We start from the raw sequence: 23,484 nt of genomic DNA, 5'->3' as shown, positions 1-23,484 counted from the left end.
ATGGGGTACAGTATATTACTAAGCTGGGGGGATGTATATGGGATACAGTATATTACTAAGCTGGGGGGATGTATATGGGATACAGTATATTACTAAGCTGGGGGCTGTATATGGGGTACAGTATATTACTAAGCTGGGGCTGTATATGGGGTACAGTATATTACTAAGCTGGGGGGCTGTATATGGGATACAGTATATTACTAAGCTGGGGGGCTGTATATGGGATACAGTATATTACTAAGCTGGGGGATGTATATGGGATACAGTATATTACTGAGCTGGGGGGCTGTATATGGGATACAGTATATTACTAAGCTGGGGGGATGTATATGGGATACAGTATATTACTAAGCTGGGGGATGTATATGGGATACAGTATATTACTAAGCTGGGGCTGTATATGGGATACAGTATATTACTAAGCTGGGGTGATGTATATGGGATACAGTATATTACTAAGCTGGGGGGATGTATATGGGGTACAGTATATTACTAAGCTGGGGGGATGTATATGGGATACAGTATATTAATAAGCTGGGGGCTGTATATGGGATACAGTATATTACTAAGCTGGGGCTGTATATGAGGTACAGTATATTACTAAGCTGGGGGGCTGTATATGGGATACAGTATATTACTAAGCTGGGGGGCTGTATATGGGGTACAGTATATTACTAAGCTGGGGCTGTATATGGGGTACAGTATATTACTAAGCTGGGGGCTGTATATGGGATACAGTATATTACTAAGCTGGGGGGCTGTATATGGGATACAGTATATTACTAAGCTGGGGGGCTGTATATGGGATACAGTATATTACTAAGCTGGGGGGCTGTATATGGGATACAGTATATTACTAAGCTGGGGGATGTATATGGGATACATTATATTACTAAGCTGGGGGATGTATATGGGATACATTATATTACTAAGCTGGGGGATGTATATGGGATACAGTATATTACTAAGCTGGGAGGGGACTGTATATGTGGGGCAAGATTTTATTTAAGCTGTAGGGGATCTGTATATGGGAGCTGTAAACCAAATGTTGGGGGGGGGGGGGTCTGTATTAATAAATTGGGGGTGTTGTATATTGATTGGTGCTTAGCATGCTATAATCCAGTAGACCTATATATATATATATATATATATATATATATATATATATATATATATAATGAAGGGATGTGTTATATGTGGGGTAGCGTGCGGTCAGTTGTGTTGTGAGGGGTATATATTATTTAGGAGCGCAGTGTTGTTATCCAGGAGACTTTATACTGTAAGTGACTGTGGTATATTTAGGGACGCCGGGTGGAGATGCTGCACGGAGCTGAAGATATCTGGCCATGAATTCAGCAGCGATACGTCATGGATTGGAGAACCCGGAATAAAGTCCTCCTGATGGAAGAGATTGTCATCTATAAGGTACTAGATTCCACTAATGCCTCTCAGATCCTGTAGTCAGTCACACAGTGTCAGGGAGCTGTCTGTAGGGTTGTTAATTGTTAGTAACGTTTTCAGCATTTACTTAACAGGGAGCGGAGGGGGGGGGCAGCATATTAATATTCGCCTCAGGCAGCAAATATGCTAGAATCAGCCCTGTTTAAGCCTTTACTTCACAATGTTACTCGGTTTTACTGCTGTTTTAGCTCCTATCACTCAGTGTAAGATTCCAGTGTGTGAGCGGGGACTCTCTAAGCAGACACTTCATGATCTCTATATCCTATGAGATGCTGTGAGCTGACAATGTGCTTAGATTATCAGGGTACAGAGTTATCTACACTTTCATTTACCTTCTGAACATTCAATAGCATCTAGTATAGAAAGAGGGACGAGACAGATCAGAGATGATGAGATCCACAAGATGTATATTGCACACAATGACACAGACAGCTCTGCTACATCTCCGCTATTACACAACACACTAGACCTGCTGTGCCTCCCTAAATAAAGAACTTGTCTGTAGCTTGTAGTACTCCATACGCTGCTGCCGGCAGGATGATAGTGTCTGTTTATCAGTGTGCGCTCCGTGTCCTGGACTGCGGGGGGCCGGGCTAGAGTGCAGGGAGCAGAGAGAGAAATTTCATCTCCTCGGCCGTCGCACAGAAATCCAAGATGAAGTCCCCGACCCTAAGTCAGAGGTTACAAGGTCATGTCTTGGGGCAACTAAAATTGTGTACACCAGGACAGATACAGACAGATTGGACTTATATCTGTGAAATGCTGTATCCTGAGTACATTTAAGAAACTTGTCTTTATGGAAATACCCCTTTAAGTGTCTGCCACTGAGAATGATGTCATCGCTGTGTTGTGCCTGACAGGCATAAGTAATCAATCACTGCACCATCCCCCAGCTGCTGTGTATGAGTCATCCAGCTCAGGTTGATTAGTCCTGTCTGGACAGTTCAGGAAGCTACATGTAATGTGGCAGGCTGAATGCAATCCAGCTATTCCAAGGTCCTGAATGTTATAATTTTTTTTTCAGCAAAACCACTCAGTTCAGGGATTAAACAAGGTATGTTTCTGCATCAGTGTAACTACAGCATTCTCAAGGTAAGTTTGGTTCATAATGCATCAAATCAAATTCCTTTAAAGTATAACTTGGTCTGAGTTGCCCCCAAAAAACTCACAGTTTTCTCAGATGTTGTTAAATAGGCAGAGAACCTTTTCATATGTTCTATATGACCAAGTGTGAGACCATCACAGAGCAGATTCTACTTTCTGTTTGCAGTGGATGAGAGATGGTGATAGGAAGTCCGTCTCTTCTTAGTGAGCTGGATGATCAGGCTCCACTCACCAAGAAGAGCCGGCTCCTGAAATGCTCCCTATTAAATATAGAATAAAGAGCCCTAGTCTATCCAGTCCACCACCCCACGCCACGTGTAACCTGATTTTATTGTGTCAGCGGAGGCGTGGTGAGATTAGGGGCAGAGTTAAGTGACCATCGCCTCACTTAGGGTAGCCGACTCCCGTTTTTCACTTGAAAGATCCGTCTCGTTCACCAATGGGAGACATCATAGCAGCTCGTCTCCTCTGGCCTGCCTCGAGTTTATCAATTTGTAGGGTTTTTTGTTTCTTTTACTACATTATGAAGAAAAATACTTACCTTCAGACTCGTAGGACAGAAGTCAGACAATTTACAATGGGCCATGAGAAGCCAGTGTCACTCTATATGATTAGTGAAAAAATAAATACAACAAAAGATATATATACATTTATTTAACGGCAGTCATGTATTTATTAAAATATTTTAATGTTATAGCTCATTAAACCAATATACATCTATATACAGTTTCATACGCAAACACAATGGCAGAAAAACAGCGCAATTTTTAGTAGTATCCCGTTACTGAAACACACAACATAGCAGTAGACGGCGGGGAGGCCGGGCTCGCCTCACGTACTAGACAGACGGCGGGGCGGCCGGGCTCGCCTCACGTACTAGACAGACGGCGGGGCGGCCGGGCTCGCCTCACGTACTAGACAGACGGCGGGGCGGCCGGGCTCGCCTCACGTACTAGACAGACGGCGGGGCGGCCGGGCTCGCCTCACGTACTAGACAGACGGCGGGGCGGCCGGGCTCGCCTCACGTACTAGACAGACGGCGGGGCGGCCGGGCTCGCCTCACGTACTAGACAGACGGCGGGGCGGCCGGGCTCGCCTCAAGTACTAGACAGACGGCGGGGCGGCCGGGCTCGCCTCACGTACTAGACAGACGGCGGGACGGCCGGGCTCGCCACACGTACTAGACAGACGGCCGGGCTCGCCTCACGTACTAGACAGACGGCGGGACGGCCAGGCTCGCCTCACGTACTAGACAGACGGCGGGACGGCCAGGCTCGCCTCACGTACTAGACAGCGGGACGGCCAGGCTCGCCTCACGCACTAGACAGCGGGACGGCCAGGCTCGCCTCACGCACTAGACAGCGGGACGGCCAGGCTCGCCTCACGCACTAGACAGCGGGACGGCCAGGCTCGCCTCACGCACTAGACAGCGGGCTCGGCTCAAGTACTAGATAGCAGGATGGCCAGTCTCACTTCAAGTACTATACACCAGAATACCAGGCTGCAGTAATGCCCCTGAAAGAACTTGTCCACTACAGGTGTGAACAGAGCCTTAGGATGCTGTGCAGTTCTACCTATTGATTTTCTATTTGTCAAATACTCAGAGTTATGGTAATGTTTTTTTAGACGAATTCCACATTTCCAGTTTTTCTGCAGTTGAGTAATACCAGCTATAGTTAGGCCTCATGCCTTTAGGGGTATTACATGCTCTATATACCGCCTCTCAGTTGTACGTAGGCGTATTATGGGTCTTAGTCATTCTCTGTAGGATTGATCTATAGCTATTTTTGGAGTGGCCTGTACACAAGCTCCATTCAAGTAGGGAGCAGATATTACCTCTTCTACTTGACCAGTGATACCCTCATCCATACGGAAGTTATCCCTTACCTCATGGATAGGAGTTTATGGGTCAGTATGTTTATCTGTCCCGGACCTTACAGGGTTTTTCAAAATTCATGAAAAACCCCTTTAACCCGCGTCAAGCGCTTAGTCTACATGACCATTGACAAGTTGAATTATTGCAAACTTCCTTCATACACGATATTTCTGTCAGAAAAGGGAACAGTCCTAGCGGCCATTTTGAGGACTGAAAGAGCAGTCCATGGCCCTAACTTGAAGTAAAAAAAAAAAAGCTGTGACACCCATCAAATTTAGCTTATTTTGTGGGGAAATTAAAGATTTCTTGTTATTGTTGACAAATGAGGCCTAAGAACTTCCAGGGCACCAGGGACACATAAAATGGAGTCAAAATATGGTCGGTCGGTCGGTCCGTAGTCAATTCACGGGCTACTACTGTAGTAACTAGTTCTATAAACTATAGAAAGCTTCCCCGTATGGTCCCTCTTAGTTGGATTTGTTGTGGTTGTACAAATATCACCCTGCAGTAACGTGTACAGTGAAATGTTAGTGCCGTTTAAAGGGTATACATCACCAGACCGCCAAGAGGTCCCGTCCGTACGGCCTAGGTTTGGTGACAGTCAGACACTAGTGGTTAATAGTAGTAAACACCAAAAGGCACAGTATACAGTAGGTAGAGTACAGCCCTTCTACAGTAAGTAGGTACTACATGCAGTATAGGCAGCCATTTTGTAATCCGAGTAATAAATCATTAGTGGAAATGAAAAGACAATCGAAACCTCCGGCTGCCATCTTATAGGCCGCATTCATTTTCAATCATTTATTAGCTAGTACGGCCAGAAAAAAAAAACTTATAGGCTGCAAAAAGAAAAAATAATACACAAAAAAACCCCTATTGGTTATTGGCACGTTACACCTGAGCACAGACTAGTTAGTCTAATCACAAAGTTATGCGTTTTTTTTTACATGTAAACACGACAGGAGACAAAACATGACAAAAAAAATCCTGCAGATCTACGAGGTTCCAGGGCGAGATTTAGCACCTACTCGGCCTGCGGGTTTTACAATACAAAAATAACCCAATGTGAGGCCAAAATATAACTGGTTATGTGTCCGTCTCAGCCGGTTACAAGACGCGCAGTAGTAATGACAATTACTGAATGTTATAAATAAAGTTGTTTCAAACAGGTCCTTTGTAATATATCCCAGAAACCGGCTAAAAATCTATTTGTGTACATACAGAGTTTTCTCAGGCAATGTATGTAGACACAGGTCAGATCTTAGCATTCACGTCAAATCCCTTTATTTAGAAGCAGAATCCCTTTAAGAGTGGTCAGATTTAGAAAACGGATACTGGAACACTGCATTTTTTTGTTAATCTTCCTAACTTAGGTCCTACATTAACTAATGGGTCCCCTGGAGGACCCAGCACACCCATGAATTATATAGAGACCCCATGTAATGCTTTACATCACCTGTGGTGGAGCTCTTGGGTAAGTAAAGCCTTGCTACCTTACCCATTCAGCCAAATAGTGGACATCCCCCCTAAGGCCTCATTTTCTAGCTCTATGAACCCTGCTAAACGATCGTGAGGTAAGAAGTTTTCCTTTTGCCCCCATAAAGCTAGAGAAAAGTGCAGGTAATGTGGAAAACGTTGACAATTTTCACCTGGAAACCATAGAATGCAGTCTATTTGCTACGTAACCGAGATGACATCTCCTTAGACATCGCTTTGATGGGGTCTTTATATCTTGAATTCATTTTACAGAGTCTCTGAGAACCTGAAGCAGTGGTGTCCTACCCAGACCAGGCAAAATCCAAGTCTAGATCGTCAACCGGAAAATGTAGTCCTCCGGCTGTAGGAGCGGACCTTTCCAATGTTCCAGGTGAGCTCTGGGGTTAAGGTTTAGTGTTTGTTAGCAGGATAATTGCTGTTTGGTGAAGGCACTCAGGCGTACGTCTCCTGCCCGGGATAGCAGCGGCAGCAGCCCACGGAGGAGAACTCGATGTCAGGTTTGGTGGCTTCACCCTCCAGGAGGACATCGGCTGAGGTGTTCCATTCACTGATCATGTCTTCTACCCTGGTCACGTAAAGAAGCGAGAGGAGTACTCCAAGAAACTAGAAGATAAACATTAGTGTAAAAAAAAAAAAAAAAATGTATAAAATATACAATCTTGCAGTTCATATTTAAAGGGAACCAGTTTTATTATACTGCACGCAGCACAAGGTTTAGGATCAGGACTACGAAAAGTGAATTTTTAATCCAGGTTTGCAGCTCCCTCAGCCTGAAGAGCTTTTTGCATTTTGCAATGCACTGTCCCACAGCCCCTCCCCCTCGCTGAGTGACTGTTAAAAGTATCCAACCAAAATCCTGACACAGCTCACAGTCTGAGGTCAGGGGGCGGGGCTGTGGAGCAGAAAGCTCTTCAAGCTGAAAGACTTGGGTTAGTACTTCAGTTTTCACAGGACCTTTCATTTCTTACAACATACACAGGGTATGCTACCCAACACTGCTGACAGATTCCCTTTAAAAGGACATTGGGTAGATGTGCCCCAAAAAGTTCATGAGCAACATCGTTCCTAAAGACTTTTTTTTAATTATAACTCAATATCCCACGGAAATATAGTGTTATAATAGTTAAGCAAATTAGCCTGGGGTGCTCAGGCTATGTCACCCGAGCGCCTCAGGGAGCCTAGTATATTAATGTATACACACCCCCTGTAGCGCTAGCGCCCCCTACAAATCACAAGTGATATATAAGTGACAGATGGGGCCGCTAGTGCCCCCCATAGGCATCCTTAGGTATTCGGGTGACGTAGCCCAGGCGCCCCAGGGTAATTTGCATAACTATATCTCAATCGCAGGATATAGAGTTATAATAAAAGACATCCTGAAGAACAATGTTTCTTATTGACTTCTTACTAGGACACATCTACCATCACTAAACAGATGGTAGATGTCCTTTAAGAACCTTATTAAAGGGGTTGTCCCATACCCAGGACCTCTTGCACAAGTCAACATCCTTTTCATCTGTATTTATTAACTATTAATGACTATTATTTCTCCTGTAGCTGTGGGTCAGAACCTAAGATACAAGCTTAGAGCTGGTGGTAATATCGTTACCACCCCCACCACCACAAAATACATAAAGTGCACATATTACATACTATACTATATACACTGACCTGCGGGAGTAGGATTCCCAGCAACGCTCCGGCCATAATGGTGTAATTATCCAAGAACCAAATAATGACGGCATCCGTACAGCCCCGGACATGGACGAACGTCTGAGCTGCCTGTCTCTGGACACAAGAGGGACAATATGGTGTCACAGGGACAATGGTAATAATGGTAAGAAGGGAAGTTACTGGTCAGGGACTACAGATACAAGACCGTGATCTTAAAAGAAGAGTCACTAATGATTGTAGAGACACAAGAACACAGCTTTATGATCTGACCCATTGGTTGGACGGTGAACAGACACTCAGAATAGGATGGGTGATATGGTGAATTTGGGATTTTGCTTAGTCCATTGATATAATCACACCTGTGTGTAGCAGCAGGACTGTGAAAAATGGATTTATATTCCATGTTTGTAGCATCTCTATGTTCACTAAGGCATGTTCCTAACACTGCTGTGCTCTTAGTTCTCTGTATTGATCTTTCACGTGTCCCAAGAAAGTAAACTAAAACCAGCATCTGGATGAAGACTTAGGTAGTTACTCGGACGGAGGGACCGTGAAGCACTGCATTGTGGAGAGTTCAGAGAACAGCAGAGCAAGGACTTAAAGGGGTTCTCTGGAGGTGGAAAAACATGGCTGCAGTCTTCCAAAAACAGCGCCTCACCTGACCATGGGTAGTGTGTGGTATTGCAACTAAGCTCCATTCATTTCTATACAGCTGAGCTGCAGTACTGGCAGTAACCATGGTCAGGTGTGGTGCTGTTTTTGGAAGACTGCAGCCATGTTTTTCCACCTCCAGAGAACCCCTTTAAAGGGTTATTCCCATTTAAGGGTACATTCTCCCGGCTGCAGCCTGGCGGGCATACCGCTGTGTGCTGGAGAGGAGGAGTTGACCTCTGCCCTGTCCATAGAGAAAAGTGCCGCATACACTGGGAAAAATAGAGTATGCTCCATCTCCCCCCCCGGTACGGCGCCACACCTGTGGCACCATACCGCCACAGGGCCGTCTATGTGGACGTTTACGCGGATGCATATACATCCCCCCAGATGGCCATGTGAATGTACCCTAAGCAAATAAATATTATTTGTATAATGAAAGTTTATACAATATTCCACCATACTTTCTGTATCAATTCCTCATGGTTTTCTACATCTCTGCTTCCTGTCAATCTATAGAAAGTTTCATTGTTTACTTCTAGTGGATAGAAATCTGACCGTGGTCACACATATCGCACAGCTCCGACTACCCTCTATGATACTAATGAGCCGTGCACCTGTGTGACCATGGTCAGATTTTAATAAAGCTTCATATAGAATGACAGTAAGCAGTGATGCAAGGAAAAAAAAGTGAGGAATTGATACATAAAGTACATTGGAAAAAAATTTATCATTTTTCATCAAACAAACAATAACATTAATTTAACATTTAAAGGGGTGTTCTGTCACAAAACAAGTTAAGGCCCTACATTGCTGATTGGTGATGGGATCCCCAGAGATCCGGGGTTCTGTTGTACTCTCCATCAGACTCCTCATTGCTCCCAGAGATGAGTGGAGCAGCCGGCTGTGCGTGGCCGGACTGACCTATTCATTCCTATGGAGCTGATGGAGATTCCAAAGTAGGGGGCTTATCAATCTCCGTCAGCTCCATAGAGATGAACGGGGCTGCACGGCCATGTGCAACCGGCTGCTCAGCTCATCTACGGGGGGGGGGGGGGGGGGGGGGCCAGGGGTCCGACGGAGGTACAACGGATCCCCTGTTCTTGTGAACTGTAGGGGTCCCATAACGGAGACCCCAACTGATCAGCATGTTAGGCCCATAACTGGTTTCATGGGAAAATCCCTTTAAAGAAGATGGAGGCCTTGAATACACAAAGATGTGTTTACACAGCTCACAGCGTGGAGGGTTAAATGTGGGGGGGAGGATATGAAGTGGAACAATAGCAGGTGCTGCATATGGGAACTGACTGGCTGCTCATTCCCAAGATGTTCATGTATAGCCTTGGGGGGGTTATAGTTGTGCATCTATATGATCTGTCATATATGAGTCATACATGTTTCTACTGGGGAATAAAGAGTTAAAGTGCCGGTTATCAGAACGTTCGCTCTGTTGAAAAGATAGTCATCTCCATACAGTACATACGTTGTATTTCATGGCCTGGTATCCGCACAATGTATTCATCACCGTTGTCTGCAAGAAAGATGGAGGCAGCGGTCACTGGGATGAAACGGGTTACAAAGATCTTAAAAGTTGCTAAACTGGATTGTACAGATCCCGCAGCGGCAGAAAAGACTTGTCCGATCAAGTTTCAAGAGTCAATGGCATCTAAACTGCATCTGACTAATGGGAGAGTCCAGCTCCAGTGTCCACATCCCTCCATTCACACACAATGCCGTGTATTGACACAAGTCGTGCGGTTACGTTTTTTTTTTTTAATCCAATACAATCCCTTTTATCAGTGAAGGCCACACCCCCAGGGCCTGCAGGGAAAATCTTTATCATCTAGTATCCAAGGCAAAAACCACCCAAATGCTATAGCGGCTCTTACAAGTATATATCTACGTGACAGCGCTGCCATCTATCTGATCCATCCCTAAGGGTGGAGGCACACGTGGCGTTCTGAGCCCGTTTTTGGCCCGTTTTTAAGCAGTCCGTCACAAAACGTTTGAACCAGTTTGAATTAAGATAATTGGTCAAACCTTTCAAAAACGCATGCGGTTTTTAACGGACTGCTTAAAAGCGGGCCAAAAACGCGTTCAAAACGCCACGTGTGCCATCACACTCACAGTAAATTGATGGAAGAACAAAAAAACAAAAAACAAGCAAATGGCTCATTCTCAGCACCGATATGCCCTGGGGTGTGCTGAGGGAGAATGTGTAGCAGCCTTTGAAGCACAGAGGGGCTCTGGTAACACCTCTCAGAGCCCTTCTAGCTCATAAGCATCATTTTGAAAGTTGGCTATTAGAAGGAGAGAGGCTATAAAAACTACAAAAATAATGTTTGGATTCATAAAAAAGAAGGACAGAGACCATAGACAACAAATATAAGAATATAACACAGTCCCGTTGTCAGGATCTAGGAGTAATATCCCTGGTTTATCAGGATGGATTTTGTTAGTAGATTGGATTAGAAGATGAGAATAGCCCTGTCTCTACACACAAGGGGGCCTGGAGTTTCAAATATCCCCCCCGCCCCCTTCCTCAGAACTGCTTGTTCTATGTGACTTTTTGCCATATGGTGGGGGCCCACCCCAGGAGCAGGATGGTGGGGGCCCCGGGGCGCGCACCCCTGGAGTCCCGCCTATAATCCAGCCCTGCTTGTGAATCTTCTAAAGTTTTGGACCTTCTAGTTGGGAAGAAGCCACATATTCCCATTTGGGATACAACATGAAATACAAACTTTTCCACATGGAGCAAGCACCAAAATACCACGGATTCCATGTTCTTCCTCCTCCTGTCATTAAACCGCTTCATCCCTGAGAACTTTTGAGCACAATTATGGGGCCTTGCACAATAGGACATGGTATTAGTCATCCACAGCAGGAGATGACACTGGTTAGGATGTGGATTACCTTGTTGGTGATACAGCAAGTATAAGGGACTCCGCATGCAAGAGGTCCAGGAGCTGAGCAGGAGTGGTACTGGTTCAGTTCCCAGTCTGTGTACTCGGATCCTCCGCAGCACTTAAACTGGAAGCAACAGATACCATGTGAGTAACAATACAGAATCTACATAAAAAACTGTTACTTCCCCATTTACTGGGAAAAAAAACCCAATTAAAAGCCGAAATAAAGATCTGGAAATGAGCAGAGAAGAGTCATATTTTGCCTGAGAGGTGTCAAGTTTAGACGCTGCAGGGGGAGAGGTAATTCAGATGCCTTCTTTAGAGGCAAGAATCTCTTCTTTCAGATCGCTTCGGGATTGTGGTTCTGGAAGCTGCTCAACCCGAGATACAGACAGCTTGATACATAGTTGCAAATGCGAGCTGCAGATAAATATCCATTTTCCACCTCTTTCTGTAGAACTTTTTTAGTTCTGTGAGCTACAGACAGAAAACTTCCAATGTTCTAGGTGCCACAGAACCGCAACAATGAGGTGTCTGAAGTGACACTACCTCTGCAGCCACTAAACTTTCATAATAATTCTTTATTTATACAGATTACGCAGCGCTGCACAGTTTGCCAAATTGGTCCCTGTCCCCAATGGAGCTCACAATCTAATCAACCTACCAGTATGTTTTGGAGTGTGGGAGGAAACCGGAGGACCTGGAGGAAATGCATGCAAACACGGAGAGAACATACAAACTTTTTGCAGATGTTACCCTGGAACTTGAACCCAGGACCCCAGCGCTGCAAGGCTGTAATGCTAACCACTGAGTCACTGTGCTGCCCTTACTCATCTCATGCAAATATGACTCTTCTCTGCTCATTGTCACATGACTTTGGAGCAGATATTATATATGTAAACCGGGGAGATTTCACGTAAAATAAGGAATTCTAGTAAGGACATTTCATCCCCTACCTGGGGGGGGGGGGGGCGGTAGTTCAATATGGTAAAATCTGGAGACACGTTGCATGTGCATTTCCCAGGGATTGGTACAAACAGTAACATTTCATGCTCCAAATGGGGGAACAGGGATGCGGTTTAGCCACCTCCTACATATCTTGTACATTCCCTTTAATTCAAGGCAATTCGGCGCCAAAGTGAACATTCACCTGTTTTTGCACAAAGTCCATGATATTTTTGAAGTCGAGATCGTCGTAGTAATTCTGAATTCCTTTCCGAATGTTTTTATTCAGCAGATCCATAGTCTGGTATAAGAGAAAGACACCATGAGTAGGGATGCGGAGCCCTGCTGATCCCTCCTTATGAGCAGGGCACAAGGGGGTAAGACCACGGCACAGGGTGGTGGAAGGGGGAGCCCTTACCTGATTTCTGAAGATTAAGGCAATGATCCCTCCAGTCAGCTCCACAATCAGACAGAGCCCCAGAGTGTACATGAACTGCAAAGGTAAAATAATACAATTCAGTAATAAAATACATGGGTTTGTTCTTAAGTTGAATTTGTATGTAAGTCGAAACTGTATATTTTATAATTGTAGATCCAGCCCAAAAAAATTTTTTTTTGCCCCAGTGACAATCGGATGTTTCAAAATTTTTTGCTGTAATGGGACCAAAGATTATCACTAAAGCTTCATTACAGACACCTTACAGCTGATCATTGCAGTCTGGGACTATAGTAACATCCAGAGAGGTCACCAGAGGTCAGAGAGGTCCGTCTGTAACTAGGGGTCGTCTGTAAGTCGGGTGTCCTTAAGTAGGGCACTCACCACCCTGAGCAGACACAAGTTATCCCGGAGCGAGGCCAAGACTCCGATAAAGGAAACCACAAACATGAGCACTCCCAGCAGGATGAGGATGATGGACGGAGCGAGGAAGAACAGATGTAACGTTTTATATTTCTGCCGCTCAACTTCCGCATAGATCCCAATAGCCAGGACAAAAGCGCCGACCAGCTGGAGGGAGAGAGAAATCAGAAATGTATTATTCTTATAGGATTTATAACAATTTATTAGCAATATATTAACTACTGAAACATCAGTTTCAGTTAAAATGTTATCAAATTTGTTCATTCCATTCCTGGGAAAGCTGGGTTATTATTAAGACAGGTTAAAGGACATCTACAACCAGGTGTCTGTCTGTAGCTTACAGAACTACAAACTTCCAATGTTTCTAGGTGCTACAGAACCGCAAAATTGAGCTTCCTCTGCAAACCCCTAAACTTGACTCATCTCATGCAAATATGACTCTTCTCTGCTCATTGTCACATGACTTTGGAGCAGATATTATGTAAGTATACCAAGCACACAGACATACTGGTGTGCTCTTCTTTTAGCTTCTTATGTCCTGGTTTAAAAAAAAAAAAAAAAAAAAAAAAGGCCCTTTAAAATTATGCAAATGAGCCTGAGGGGTTCATGGGAGCCTGGAGCCTCTCAGACTAATTTGCATAATGTTTAAAACTTCTTTTTTCTTAAAAACAAGGGCATAGGAGGTTTAAAGAAGAGCAGATCCTGCCAGAGTATTTTCACCAGTATTGTCAGTGTACTTGGTTTACAATCCTTCATCCTGGTGGTAAATGTCCTTTAAAGGGATGTTTCATCTCTGGGACCTACACACCATCACCAGATCATACAACCTTCTTTATACCAGATATTTGGAATACAAAGGTTGAGCTCAGAGTCCTAAAGTAGGACCATTTGTGGCTTTCTATACCAAGTCTCCGCTTGTGGCCATTGAATAGGACCATTATTATTCGTCTTTCTTTTACACTTCCTGGTCATGCAACGTTATAGCAAGTCATGTGAGTGGTCTTGTAACAAGCCACAAACCTCTGTGTCCATCACATGACCACAACAGAATTGGAATTTTATCAATGAAGGGTCTTGTTTAGCAAAGATCTTAAAGGCCATCTACCACCAGCATCAAGGATTGTAAACCAAGCGCCTTGACGTACCGGTGTTTGCCACATTTGGCAGGATTCACTCTTCATTAAGCTTCCTATGCATTTGTTTTTAAGAAAAAACATGCTTTAAAATAATGCAAATGAGCCGGAGGGGCTCCAGGCTCCATAAACATCTATGGAGCCCAAAGCCTCTGAATAATTTGCATAATTTTAAAAGCCTGTTTTTGCAAATACCAGGGCATAAGAAGCTAAAAGAAGAGAAAATCCTGCCAGAGGGGGTGCACACCAGTATGTCAGTATGCTTGGTTTACAATCCTTCATCCTGGTGGTAGATTTCCTTTAAATCTAAGGAACTTGATTGTCTATAGGATTGGGAGTACGAATCTGACTACTGGGACCCCACCGATCATGATAATGGTTGGAGTGGGAGATTGGAGATGCAGGAAGCATCTTCATTCAATACTATGGGAGCATCGAAAATTGCTGAGCACAGAGCTCAGATATCTCCAGTGCTCTCATAGACAGTGAATGGGAGCGGAGATGCCCAAGCATTTGTGCTGCACAATTTGAATAGATGATACTAAACCCATTTGTGAGTACAGGACCCCCATTCTTAGTTGGATACACACTGATTAGATTGTTTTCCCCTATCCTGTAAACGGGGGATAAGTCTGACTTGGTACAACCCCTTTAAGGAGACATTCCAGGATTTTTTTTTAACATCTATTTATATCGCAGGTAATTAACATCAGATCAGTGGGGAGCAAAACCCAGGACCTATGACTATAACAAGGGTGCTGTGGCCTCCTCACTTGCAGTTAAGCACAGCGCTTTACATGGTATAGTGGCCATCTTTGGTATTACAACCCAGGCCTGATCAGATGAATGGATATAACATCACAGGCCGGGGAGCTGGTGCTCTGCACTTTATTGCTATGAGCTCTAGGTGTTGGACCACCATTCCTAAGAATAGTTAAAAATCAATAAATGAGGGAACACGAGACCCTGCAAGTTATAGGGACAAGACAAGATTCCTGACCCTGAATAGCGGTATAAACACAATACTCCACATACGTCACGTGAAGGAATGTCAGCGATACCATCACAAGCCCCGACCTGACCCAAAACTTCCCCCCTCTCATAATTACATGGGAAACGTCTCCTTTTATCTTTGGATATTATCACAAGAAAACTTCTTCCAGCATTAGGGGTGGGGGAGGGGGGTGATAGGGGACATAGATGTTCTGTAGGGAATACAGTATATAACATTACATCTCACAGAAGATACAAGGTCAGAATCATGAATTGGACTTTGGCAACCAATCTCAGCATGCGTTTAGCTTCTTAAACATAATGACATCTACCACCAGGATGAAGGACTGTATGCAAATGAGCCTGAGGGGCTCCAGGCTCCATTATGCAGCCTGGAGCCACTCGGGCTCGTTTGCATACAGTCCTTCATCCTGGAGGTAGATGCCCTTTATTAAATAAAAAGTTGCGCTTTAGAGTTTACAACATTGTATTCCTATTATATTGCTGGCATATTAATGGTCCCCATTATGTATCAAATGTCCATCTTTCCCGCTATAGATGTATCTAGATCACAGAACGAGCCAGAAAAGACAGCTCAGGTTATCTTGACGTCCCCCTTTCTGCTGGACGTGAAGGGGGTCCTGGTGGTTGACACATCAGACATTGATCTCCTATCACTGTGTAAGCATATAGACTGACACACCATTCAGGACCTGTAAAAAGCCGGGTGGCAGCTCTAGTACGGAATGTGGCTATCTTTAGTAGGTGTTAGATATGCACTTCTAAAAAAAATTAGAGGAACTACCTGATCAGTTTTTGGGGCAACCTATTCACAAATGATAGATGCCACCCCTCACATAGACACCCGGTGCGTTACTATACAAGGTTAGGGATGTGCGAACCCGTAGTTTAAATTCGGGGTTCCGCCGCACAACCCGGACATATTCCCAGATTGGCGTCTGGATTGGTGTCCCAATTGGTGTCGTCCTGTGAAATCATGGTCGTGGCTGGTAGCAAGGGATGGCAATTTGCCAGATTACGGGTGCGCTTATCTCTTATACAATGTTACGAATATCCTACATATACAGTCAATGTAATGTATCACGCAGGGTGGCAAGTCCACAAGTTTCCAGTTACTCCCAACGTCTCCAGACCGTGTTCCAGTAGGTGTGCCATTATGTGGCTGATAACGCGGCACTCCCTGCTGGAACAGGAACTGATAAGGGACCTCATAAGAAAATAAAGCAACAAATAGCAGGGACAGACTCTTACCATATACAATAGACACTATAGAGAGTGAGCCATATACAATAGACACTATAGAGAGTATCATTCAGACGGAATATGGGAGCCTCCATGGTAGATGCACATAAGTAATTAGTTGGAGGTAAAATTATACAAGGTTCAGCTACTTAATTCCAGAAACAGTGCCACCCCTGTCCCCAGGCCGTCTCCAGTATTGCAGGTCAGTCCCATTTATAGCAGTGAATCTGAACTAAAACACAAGCTATGGACATATGTGCTCGTTTCTGGAGGAAAATGAGTCACTTTTTCTTTATTCATTATGTAACATACTCAAGTTCAGATTCAGGTCTTTGGTCTTGCAAAGTGAAACACACCTTGACTGAATAACCGCCTAACTATTGGTTCCCCTCCAACTGGTCGGGCTAGTTTCATTGATTTTTCTTGTGTGTGTTTTACCTTTATTCAATGAGTAAATATGTTACTGACTAAAACCTGACCAAACCGGCCGCCATGACACCACCGGACACTATAGTGATAGGTATAAGATATGTTAATGTGCTCCCCAGTATGAAACAATATTTCTCCCTACAGGGATTACAAGATCCCCATCATGACACCCATCATTAATAAGGCTACTTACCCAGAATATGGTACTGTATACAATGAGGGTGAATTTCAGGCACAGGTAAGGAAACTTGGAGCAGTATCGAACCTCTCCGGTAGCCATGAGCAAAGGTCACTGGTTTCTGGACACTATAAGCAAGTGGGAAAGTAGAACAGGTGTATGGGATCCACCAAAAGTGAGAGGCTCCTCTGTAGTAGGGGACTATCCTTGCAGCAGGCTGTGGGTTATTCCGCAGCTCATGTGGGGCGAGGAACCACCTTGTAGCCCAGATGGAGAGGGAGACAACCTCTCATGGACCAGGTAAACTTTTTATAGTTCCAGTTGAGTAGGGCAACCTTCTCAGAGACCAAGTGATCTGGTAGAATGGGAAAACCTTCTTGTAGCCCAGTTAGAGGCAAGAAACCTCTTTGTATTTCCAGTTGAGAAGGGAAACCTTTCTTGGAGAGCAGTTGGATTGGAGAAATTTTCTTGGAAATAAGGTGGATTGGAAGAACCTTCTTGGAGACCAAGTTGAGTGGAGGAACCTTCTTGGGAATTAGGTGAGTCGGAGGAACCTTCTTGCAGACCAGGTGGAGCGGAGGAACCTTCTTGGGAATCAGGTGGGTCGGAGGAACCTTCTTACAGACCACATTGAGCGGAGGATCCTTCTTGCAGACCAGGTAGATTGGAGGAACCTTCTTGGGAATCAGGTGAGTCGGAGGAACCTTCTTGTAGACCAGGTGGAGCGGAGGAACCTTCTTGGGAATCAGGTGGGTCGGAGGAACCTTCTTGCAGACCAGGTGGAGCGGAGGAACCTTCTTGCAGACCACATTGAGTGGAGGATCCTTCTTGGAGACCAGGTAGAGCGGATGATCCTTCTTGCAGACCAGGTAGATTGGAGGAACCTTCTTGGGAATCAGGTGGGTCGGAGGAACCTTCTTGCAGACCACGTGGAGTGGAGGAATCTTTTTGGAGAACGGGTAGAGGGGAGGAACCTTCTTGCAACCCAGGTAGAGTGAAGAAAACTTCTTGAAGATCAGGTAGACTGGAGGAACCTTCTTGCTTAGGAGGTAGTAGCTGGACTTGCTTTACATCCAGGAGCTACCTATTGCCGGCAGCTTCCTGGATCAGCTGTGAGCATGTACAGGTGGATTGTAGCGTAGAATGAATGTAAGCAGGGATAGTAGGGATTGCTCTAGGGGTGTATGTAGCAGTAGGAGGAGCCTGGCTGTGTATTTAGCAGTGCACTGGTCTAGCATGGGTGTGTTTAGGAGGGTGTAATGTGTTGTGATGGGCGGGTGTGTAGTGTGACTTGCAGCTGGAGTGTTGTTGATGAGTCTGAGTCATGCTGGGAAATAGGAAACTGGATTATCCAGAAGTGAGCGGCAGCAGGAGATGTCAGGGGCAGCTGCATGCAATGTGCACTGCTTGTATTATTGGCAAAAATAGATGGCAATGGGTGGGCTTCCTCCTTATGTGGTGGGCTGGCACTGACCAGGGGTTGGCCTTGTCAGCCTGTTGCTGTGCCTCCTCCCAAGGTGTGTCCCTGTATGATCACAGACTCAGCTGATCCACAGGGATCCTCATGCTGGAGCAGCACAGAGACAGTGTTACTGCTGACTCTGCACACTGTCCGCACATTCATCAGCTCCAGGCATTAGTGAGTGTCCTGGACATCACAGCACCAGGCATTAGTGAGCGTCCTGGATATAACAGCACCAGGCATTAGTGAGCGTCCTGGACATAACAGCACCAGGCATTAGTGAGCGTCCTGGACATAACAGCACCGGGCATTAGTGAGCGCCCTGGATATAACAGCACCAGACATTAGTGAGCGTCCTGGACATATCAGCACCGGGCATTAGTGAGCGTCCTGGACATAACCGCACCAGGCATTAGTGAGCGTCCTGGACATAACAGCACCAGGCATTAGTGAGCGTCCTGGATATAACAGCACCAGGCATTAGTGAGCGTCCTGGACATAACAGCATCGGGCATTAGTGAGCGTCCTGGACATAACAGCATCGGGCATTAGTGAGCGTCCTGGACATAACCGCACCGGGCATTAGTGAGCGTCCTGGACATAACAGCACCGGGCATTAGTGAGCGTCCTGGACATCACCGCACCAGGCATTAGTGAGCGTCCTGGACATCACCGCACCAGGCATTAGTGAGCGTCCTGGACATAACAGCACCGGGCATTAGTGAGCGTCCTGGACATAACAGCACCAGACATTAGTGAGCGTCCTGGATATAACAGCACCAGACATTAGTGAGCGTCCTGGACATAACAGCACCGGGCATTAGTGAGCGTCCTGGACATAACAGCACCAGACATTAGTGAGCGTCCTGGACATAACAGCACCGGGCATTAGTGAGCGTCCTGGATATAACAGCACCGGGCATTAGTGAGCGTCCTGGACATAACAGCACCGGGCATTAGTGAGCGTCCTGGACATAACAGCACCGGGCATTAGTGAGCGTCCTGGACATAACAGCACCAGGCATTAGTGAGCATCCTGGACATAACAGCACCGGGCATTAGTGAGCGTCCTGGACACAACAGCACCGGGCATTAGTGAGCGTCCTGGACATAACAGCACCAGGCATTAGTGAGCGTCCTGGACATAACCGCACCAGGCATTAGTGAGCGTCCTGGACATAACAGCACCAGACATTAGTGAGCGTCCTGGATATAACAGCACCAGACATTAGTGAGCGTCCTGGATATATCAGCACCGGGCATTAGTGAGCGTCCTGGACATATCAGCACCGGGCATTAGTGAGCGTCCTGGACATAACAGCATCGGGCATTAGTGAGCGTCCTGGACATAACAGCACCAGACATTAGTGAGCGTCCTGGACATATCAGCACCAGGCATTAGTGAGCGTCCTGGACATATCAGCACCGGGCATTAGTGAGCGTCCTGGATATAACAGCACCGGGCATTAGTGAGCGTCCTGGACATAACAGCACCAGGCATTAGTGAGCGTCCTGGACATAACAGCACCGGGCATTAGTGAGCGTCCTGGACATAACAGCACCGGGCATTAGTGAGCGTCCTGGATATAACAGCACCGGGCATTAGTGAGCGTCCTGGACATAACAGCACCAGGCATTAGTGAGCGTCCTGGATATATCAGCACCGGGCATTAGTGAGCGTCCTGGACATATCAGCACCGGGCATTAGTGAGCGTCCTGGACATAACAGCATCGGGCATTAGTGAGCGTCCTGGACATAACAGCACCAGACATTAGTGAGCGTCCTGGACATATCAGCACCAGGCATTAGTGAGCGTCCTGGACATATCAGCACCGGGCATTAGTGAGCGTCCTGGATATAACAGCACCGGGCATTAGTGAGCGTCCTGGACATAACAGCACCAGGCATTAGTGAGCGTCCTGGACATAACAGCACCGGGCATTAGTGAGCGTCCTGGACATAACAGCACCGGGCATTAGTGAGCGTCCTGGATATAACAGCACCGGGCATTAGTGAGCGTCCTGGATATAACAGCACCGGGCATTAGTGAGCGTCCTGGACATAACAGCACCAGGCATTAGTGAGCGTCCTGGACATAACAGCACCGGGCATTAGTGAGCGTCCTGGACATAACAGCACCGGGCATTAGTGAGCGTCCTGGATATAACAGCACCAGGCATTAGTGAGCGTCCTGGACATAACAGCTTCAGCAACTCTTGTAAACTTGTATCGAAATGTAACTTCCTTGCATCCTGTTATAAATTGATGCTTTGGGAAAAAGCCGAAAGTCAGATGTGGATCATAGATACCTAAAACACGGAGGTGCATTGGTCTGGGGGGGTTTTATTTGCGTTTCACAGAACATATTTTTTGTGTGAGATCACCCTGAGGGCATTCATGTGATGCGTTGCGTTGCCTTTTTTGATGCATGATGCCTTGATCACATACTGAGGCCGGCGCCACACAGGGCGCTTTGTCTGCGCTTGCAAACGCAGACAAAGTCGCGCCCACCGGGGCGGGCCTCGGCCCGATCGCATCGGCGTTTCTATGGAAACGCCTGCGATCGGGAACGAGCCGCCGGTGTTTTGCGTTAATTTAACGCAAAACACCGGCGGCTCGTTCCCGATCGCAGGCGTTTCCATAGAAACGCCGATGCGATCGGGCCGAGGCCCGCCCCGGTGGGCGCGACTTTGTCTGCGTTTGCAAGCGCAGACAAAGCGCCCTGTGTGGTGCCGGCCTGAGGCTTCATTGCGTTTTAGCAAATGCTGTGGAAACGCATGCACTTTTAAAATTTCAGTTTTTTGACAGTTAACCATGCGTTTGGCTGCTTACAACCTGTTTATTTATTAAGATAATTGGGCAAAACTGTCAAAAAACGGATGCATTTTTAAACAGATTGAAAATGCACTTAAAAACAGACCAAAAACGGATTCAAAACGGCAAAGCATGCGTTTTGCTTAAAAATGGGCCAAAAATGGGTTCAAAATGCCATGTGTGACATCAGTTTTTGACAGGTTTGACCAATTATCTTAATTCAAACTGGTCAAAAACGGATGCGTTTTCAAAAATGCGTTCAAAACGCCACGTGTGCCGTCGCCCTTACGGTTACAAAGCCATTAACAGTTGAGTCAGTTTTTCCAATAATTTCCTTTGTTGCCTCGTGTGTTTTATGTTGTTCTCAATCAGTTTTTCTTTTACTATAGATGTTCTGTTCCAGCCGAAAGGAAACCTCACAACTTCAGGACCCCAAATGCCTGGTCACAGGGGTCAGCACGGGGGAATCTCCCAGACCCCGCTGTGTCTCGGGTTAGTACATAACTACAAAGTGTAAACTCGGTGTCTCATTACCAAGCGCTATAAACAACAGCTGAGATCTATCTATAGGCACCACACATCAGACGTCCCCTATAGCAGGGGTTCTGCTTTATTAGGGTGCTCTCATATAGGAGGAGATTTGCCTGATTACATTGATGTCAACATTGTGTTTACAAAACCTGTTAATGTTATTTTAACACGTGTTAACATTTTGTTAGACGCAATGTTGACAGCATATCCTCAGCTGTTCTAATGTATTTTAAAGAGCAGGCTTCAATGTCACCTGTGAACGCCCCCTTCCGGTCACGCTGCGTTTACAAGCGCTATGGGGGCGTGTCTTGGGCAAATGCATTTGCAGTGAACCGAATGCGATCGGCTAGGGTCATGCCCCCACGTTGCATTTTTGGACCATTTTATAAAGCGTGCGTTTTCAGTCTGTTTAAAAACGCATCCATCACTTGTTTTGTTCATGTTTTTTAAAAAATCTAAATAAAAATTATCTGATTTAAAAAAAAAAAAACGCATCCATTTTTAAAACGGATGCGGTTTTTTAATGTTAACCCTGCGTCTGTCTGCTTTGAACCGGTTTATCTTCATTTCTAGTATTGTAAGCAGCTGTGACACAGATTAAAACCAGCCAAACACGCGGTGAACATTCAAAAAAAGCATTGACAACGCATGCTGTAAAACGGTCCAAAAAACGCAACGTGTGGCATCACCCTAAACAATCACATGTGTTTCGCAGGAAGCGCTAATGAGATTGGGCCGAGGCATGGCACCCTGCGCCTGCAAACGCAGCATGTGACTGCTAAAAACGGCCCAAGAATGCACAGCACCTTTGGGCAGCACGGTGGCTCAGTGGTTAGCACTACAGCCTTGCAGCACGATGGCTCAGTGGTTAGCACTACAGCCTTGCAGAACGGTGGCTCAGTGGTTAAGCACTACAGCCTTGCAGCGCTGGGGACCTGGGTTCAATTCCCAGGGTCAACATCTGCAAAGAGTTTGTATGTTCTCTCCGTGTTTGCGTGGGTTTCCTCTGGGTCCTCCGGTTTCCTCCCACACTCCAAAACATACTGGTAGATTGATTAGATTGTGAGCCCCATGGGGGACAGGGACTGATATGACATGCTCTGTGCAGCGCTGCGTAATCTGTGTGCGCTATATAAAGAATTATTATTATTTATTATAGTCTTTAATGGGAATGCATCCCTTACAAGTATAATACAAGCTCGGTACAATCCCTTTGATGCTACAAAGGGAAGGTCATGTGATTTGGAGATGCTTTCATCCTGTACTGTACATAAGGGGATTAGTCCAGTCTTTCCTCCAGTGTTATGGGTTTTGTAATGGTAAAGGTCATACGCCGCCCCCACGCTGGATGCAGACAGCAAGTGCTCTGTAATGTGCAGGCCATGAATTCCCACGGGGGTGCAATCCTCTAATACAACTCCGTAACCTGCTAAGTGCTTCAATAAAGGTGCAATGATCTGCAAACCACCGACCCCGAAATCTAGAACCCATATACACTACTGTGTACACAGGAGGTTATAGCAATAGATAAGGCAGTAATAAACTTTTATATAACACAAACTGCTTATACAAAGGCAGAATGACCTCCTGCGCCCCCTGGTGGCAGCTAGACAGTCACATAGTCCAATCCCTTCCAAATGTGGTACTGATCCGAACATAGACGCACTTCAAGGATTATAAAGACTTAGTCCTGCACTACATGGCGGT

General features: G+C 45.7%; 1 protein-coding gene across 1 annotated transcript; it reads right to left on the bottom strand.

The window, feature by feature from the left end:
- Nucleotides 1-6,075: 6,075 nt before the first annotated feature.
- Nucleotides 6,076-17,496, bottom strand: TSPAN15 (tetraspanin 15). Its single transcript, XM_072123709.1, has 8 exons — nucleotides 16,985-17,496; nucleotides 12,935-13,120; nucleotides 12,533-12,607; nucleotides 12,320-12,415; nucleotides 11,177-11,293; nucleotides 9,747-9,794; nucleotides 7,610-7,726; nucleotides 6,076-6,541 (listed from the first exon to the last, which is right to left on the bottom strand). Exons 1-8 carry the CDS (start codon nucleotides 17,069-17,071, stop codon nucleotides 6,371-6,373), a joined length of 897 nt encoding a protein of 298 aa, XP_071979810.1. The 5' UTR covers nucleotides 17,072-17,496; the 3' UTR covers nucleotides 6,076-6,370.
- Nucleotides 17,497-23,484: the final 5,988 nt, after the last annotated feature.

The sequence above is a fragment of the Engystomops pustulosus genome, chromosome 9 (assembly GCF_040894005.1).
Source record: "Engystomops pustulosus chromosome 9, aEngPut4.maternal, whole genome shotgun sequence".
Taxonomy (NCBI): Eukaryota; Metazoa; Chordata; class Amphibia; order Anura; family Leptodactylidae; genus Engystomops; species Engystomops pustulosus.
This window is presented reverse-complemented; position numbering and strand designations above follow the sequence as displayed.

Bases quoted from the DNA above. Each gene is read 5' to 3' on its own strand.
- TSPAN15 (XM_072123709.1), bottom strand. From the start codon at position 17,071: ATGGCTACCGGAGAGGTTCGATACTGCTCCAAGTTTCCTTACCTGTGC. The intron at 12,608-12,934 runs GTGAGTGCCCTA...TTACCTTTGCAG, and splicing joins ACTTGTGTCTGCTCAGGGTG to TTCATGTACACTCTGGGGCT. The intron at 7,727-9,746 runs GTATGTACTGTA...TCTTGTGTCCAG, and splicing joins ACCAGGCCATGAAATACAAC to AGACAGGCAGCTCAGACGTT.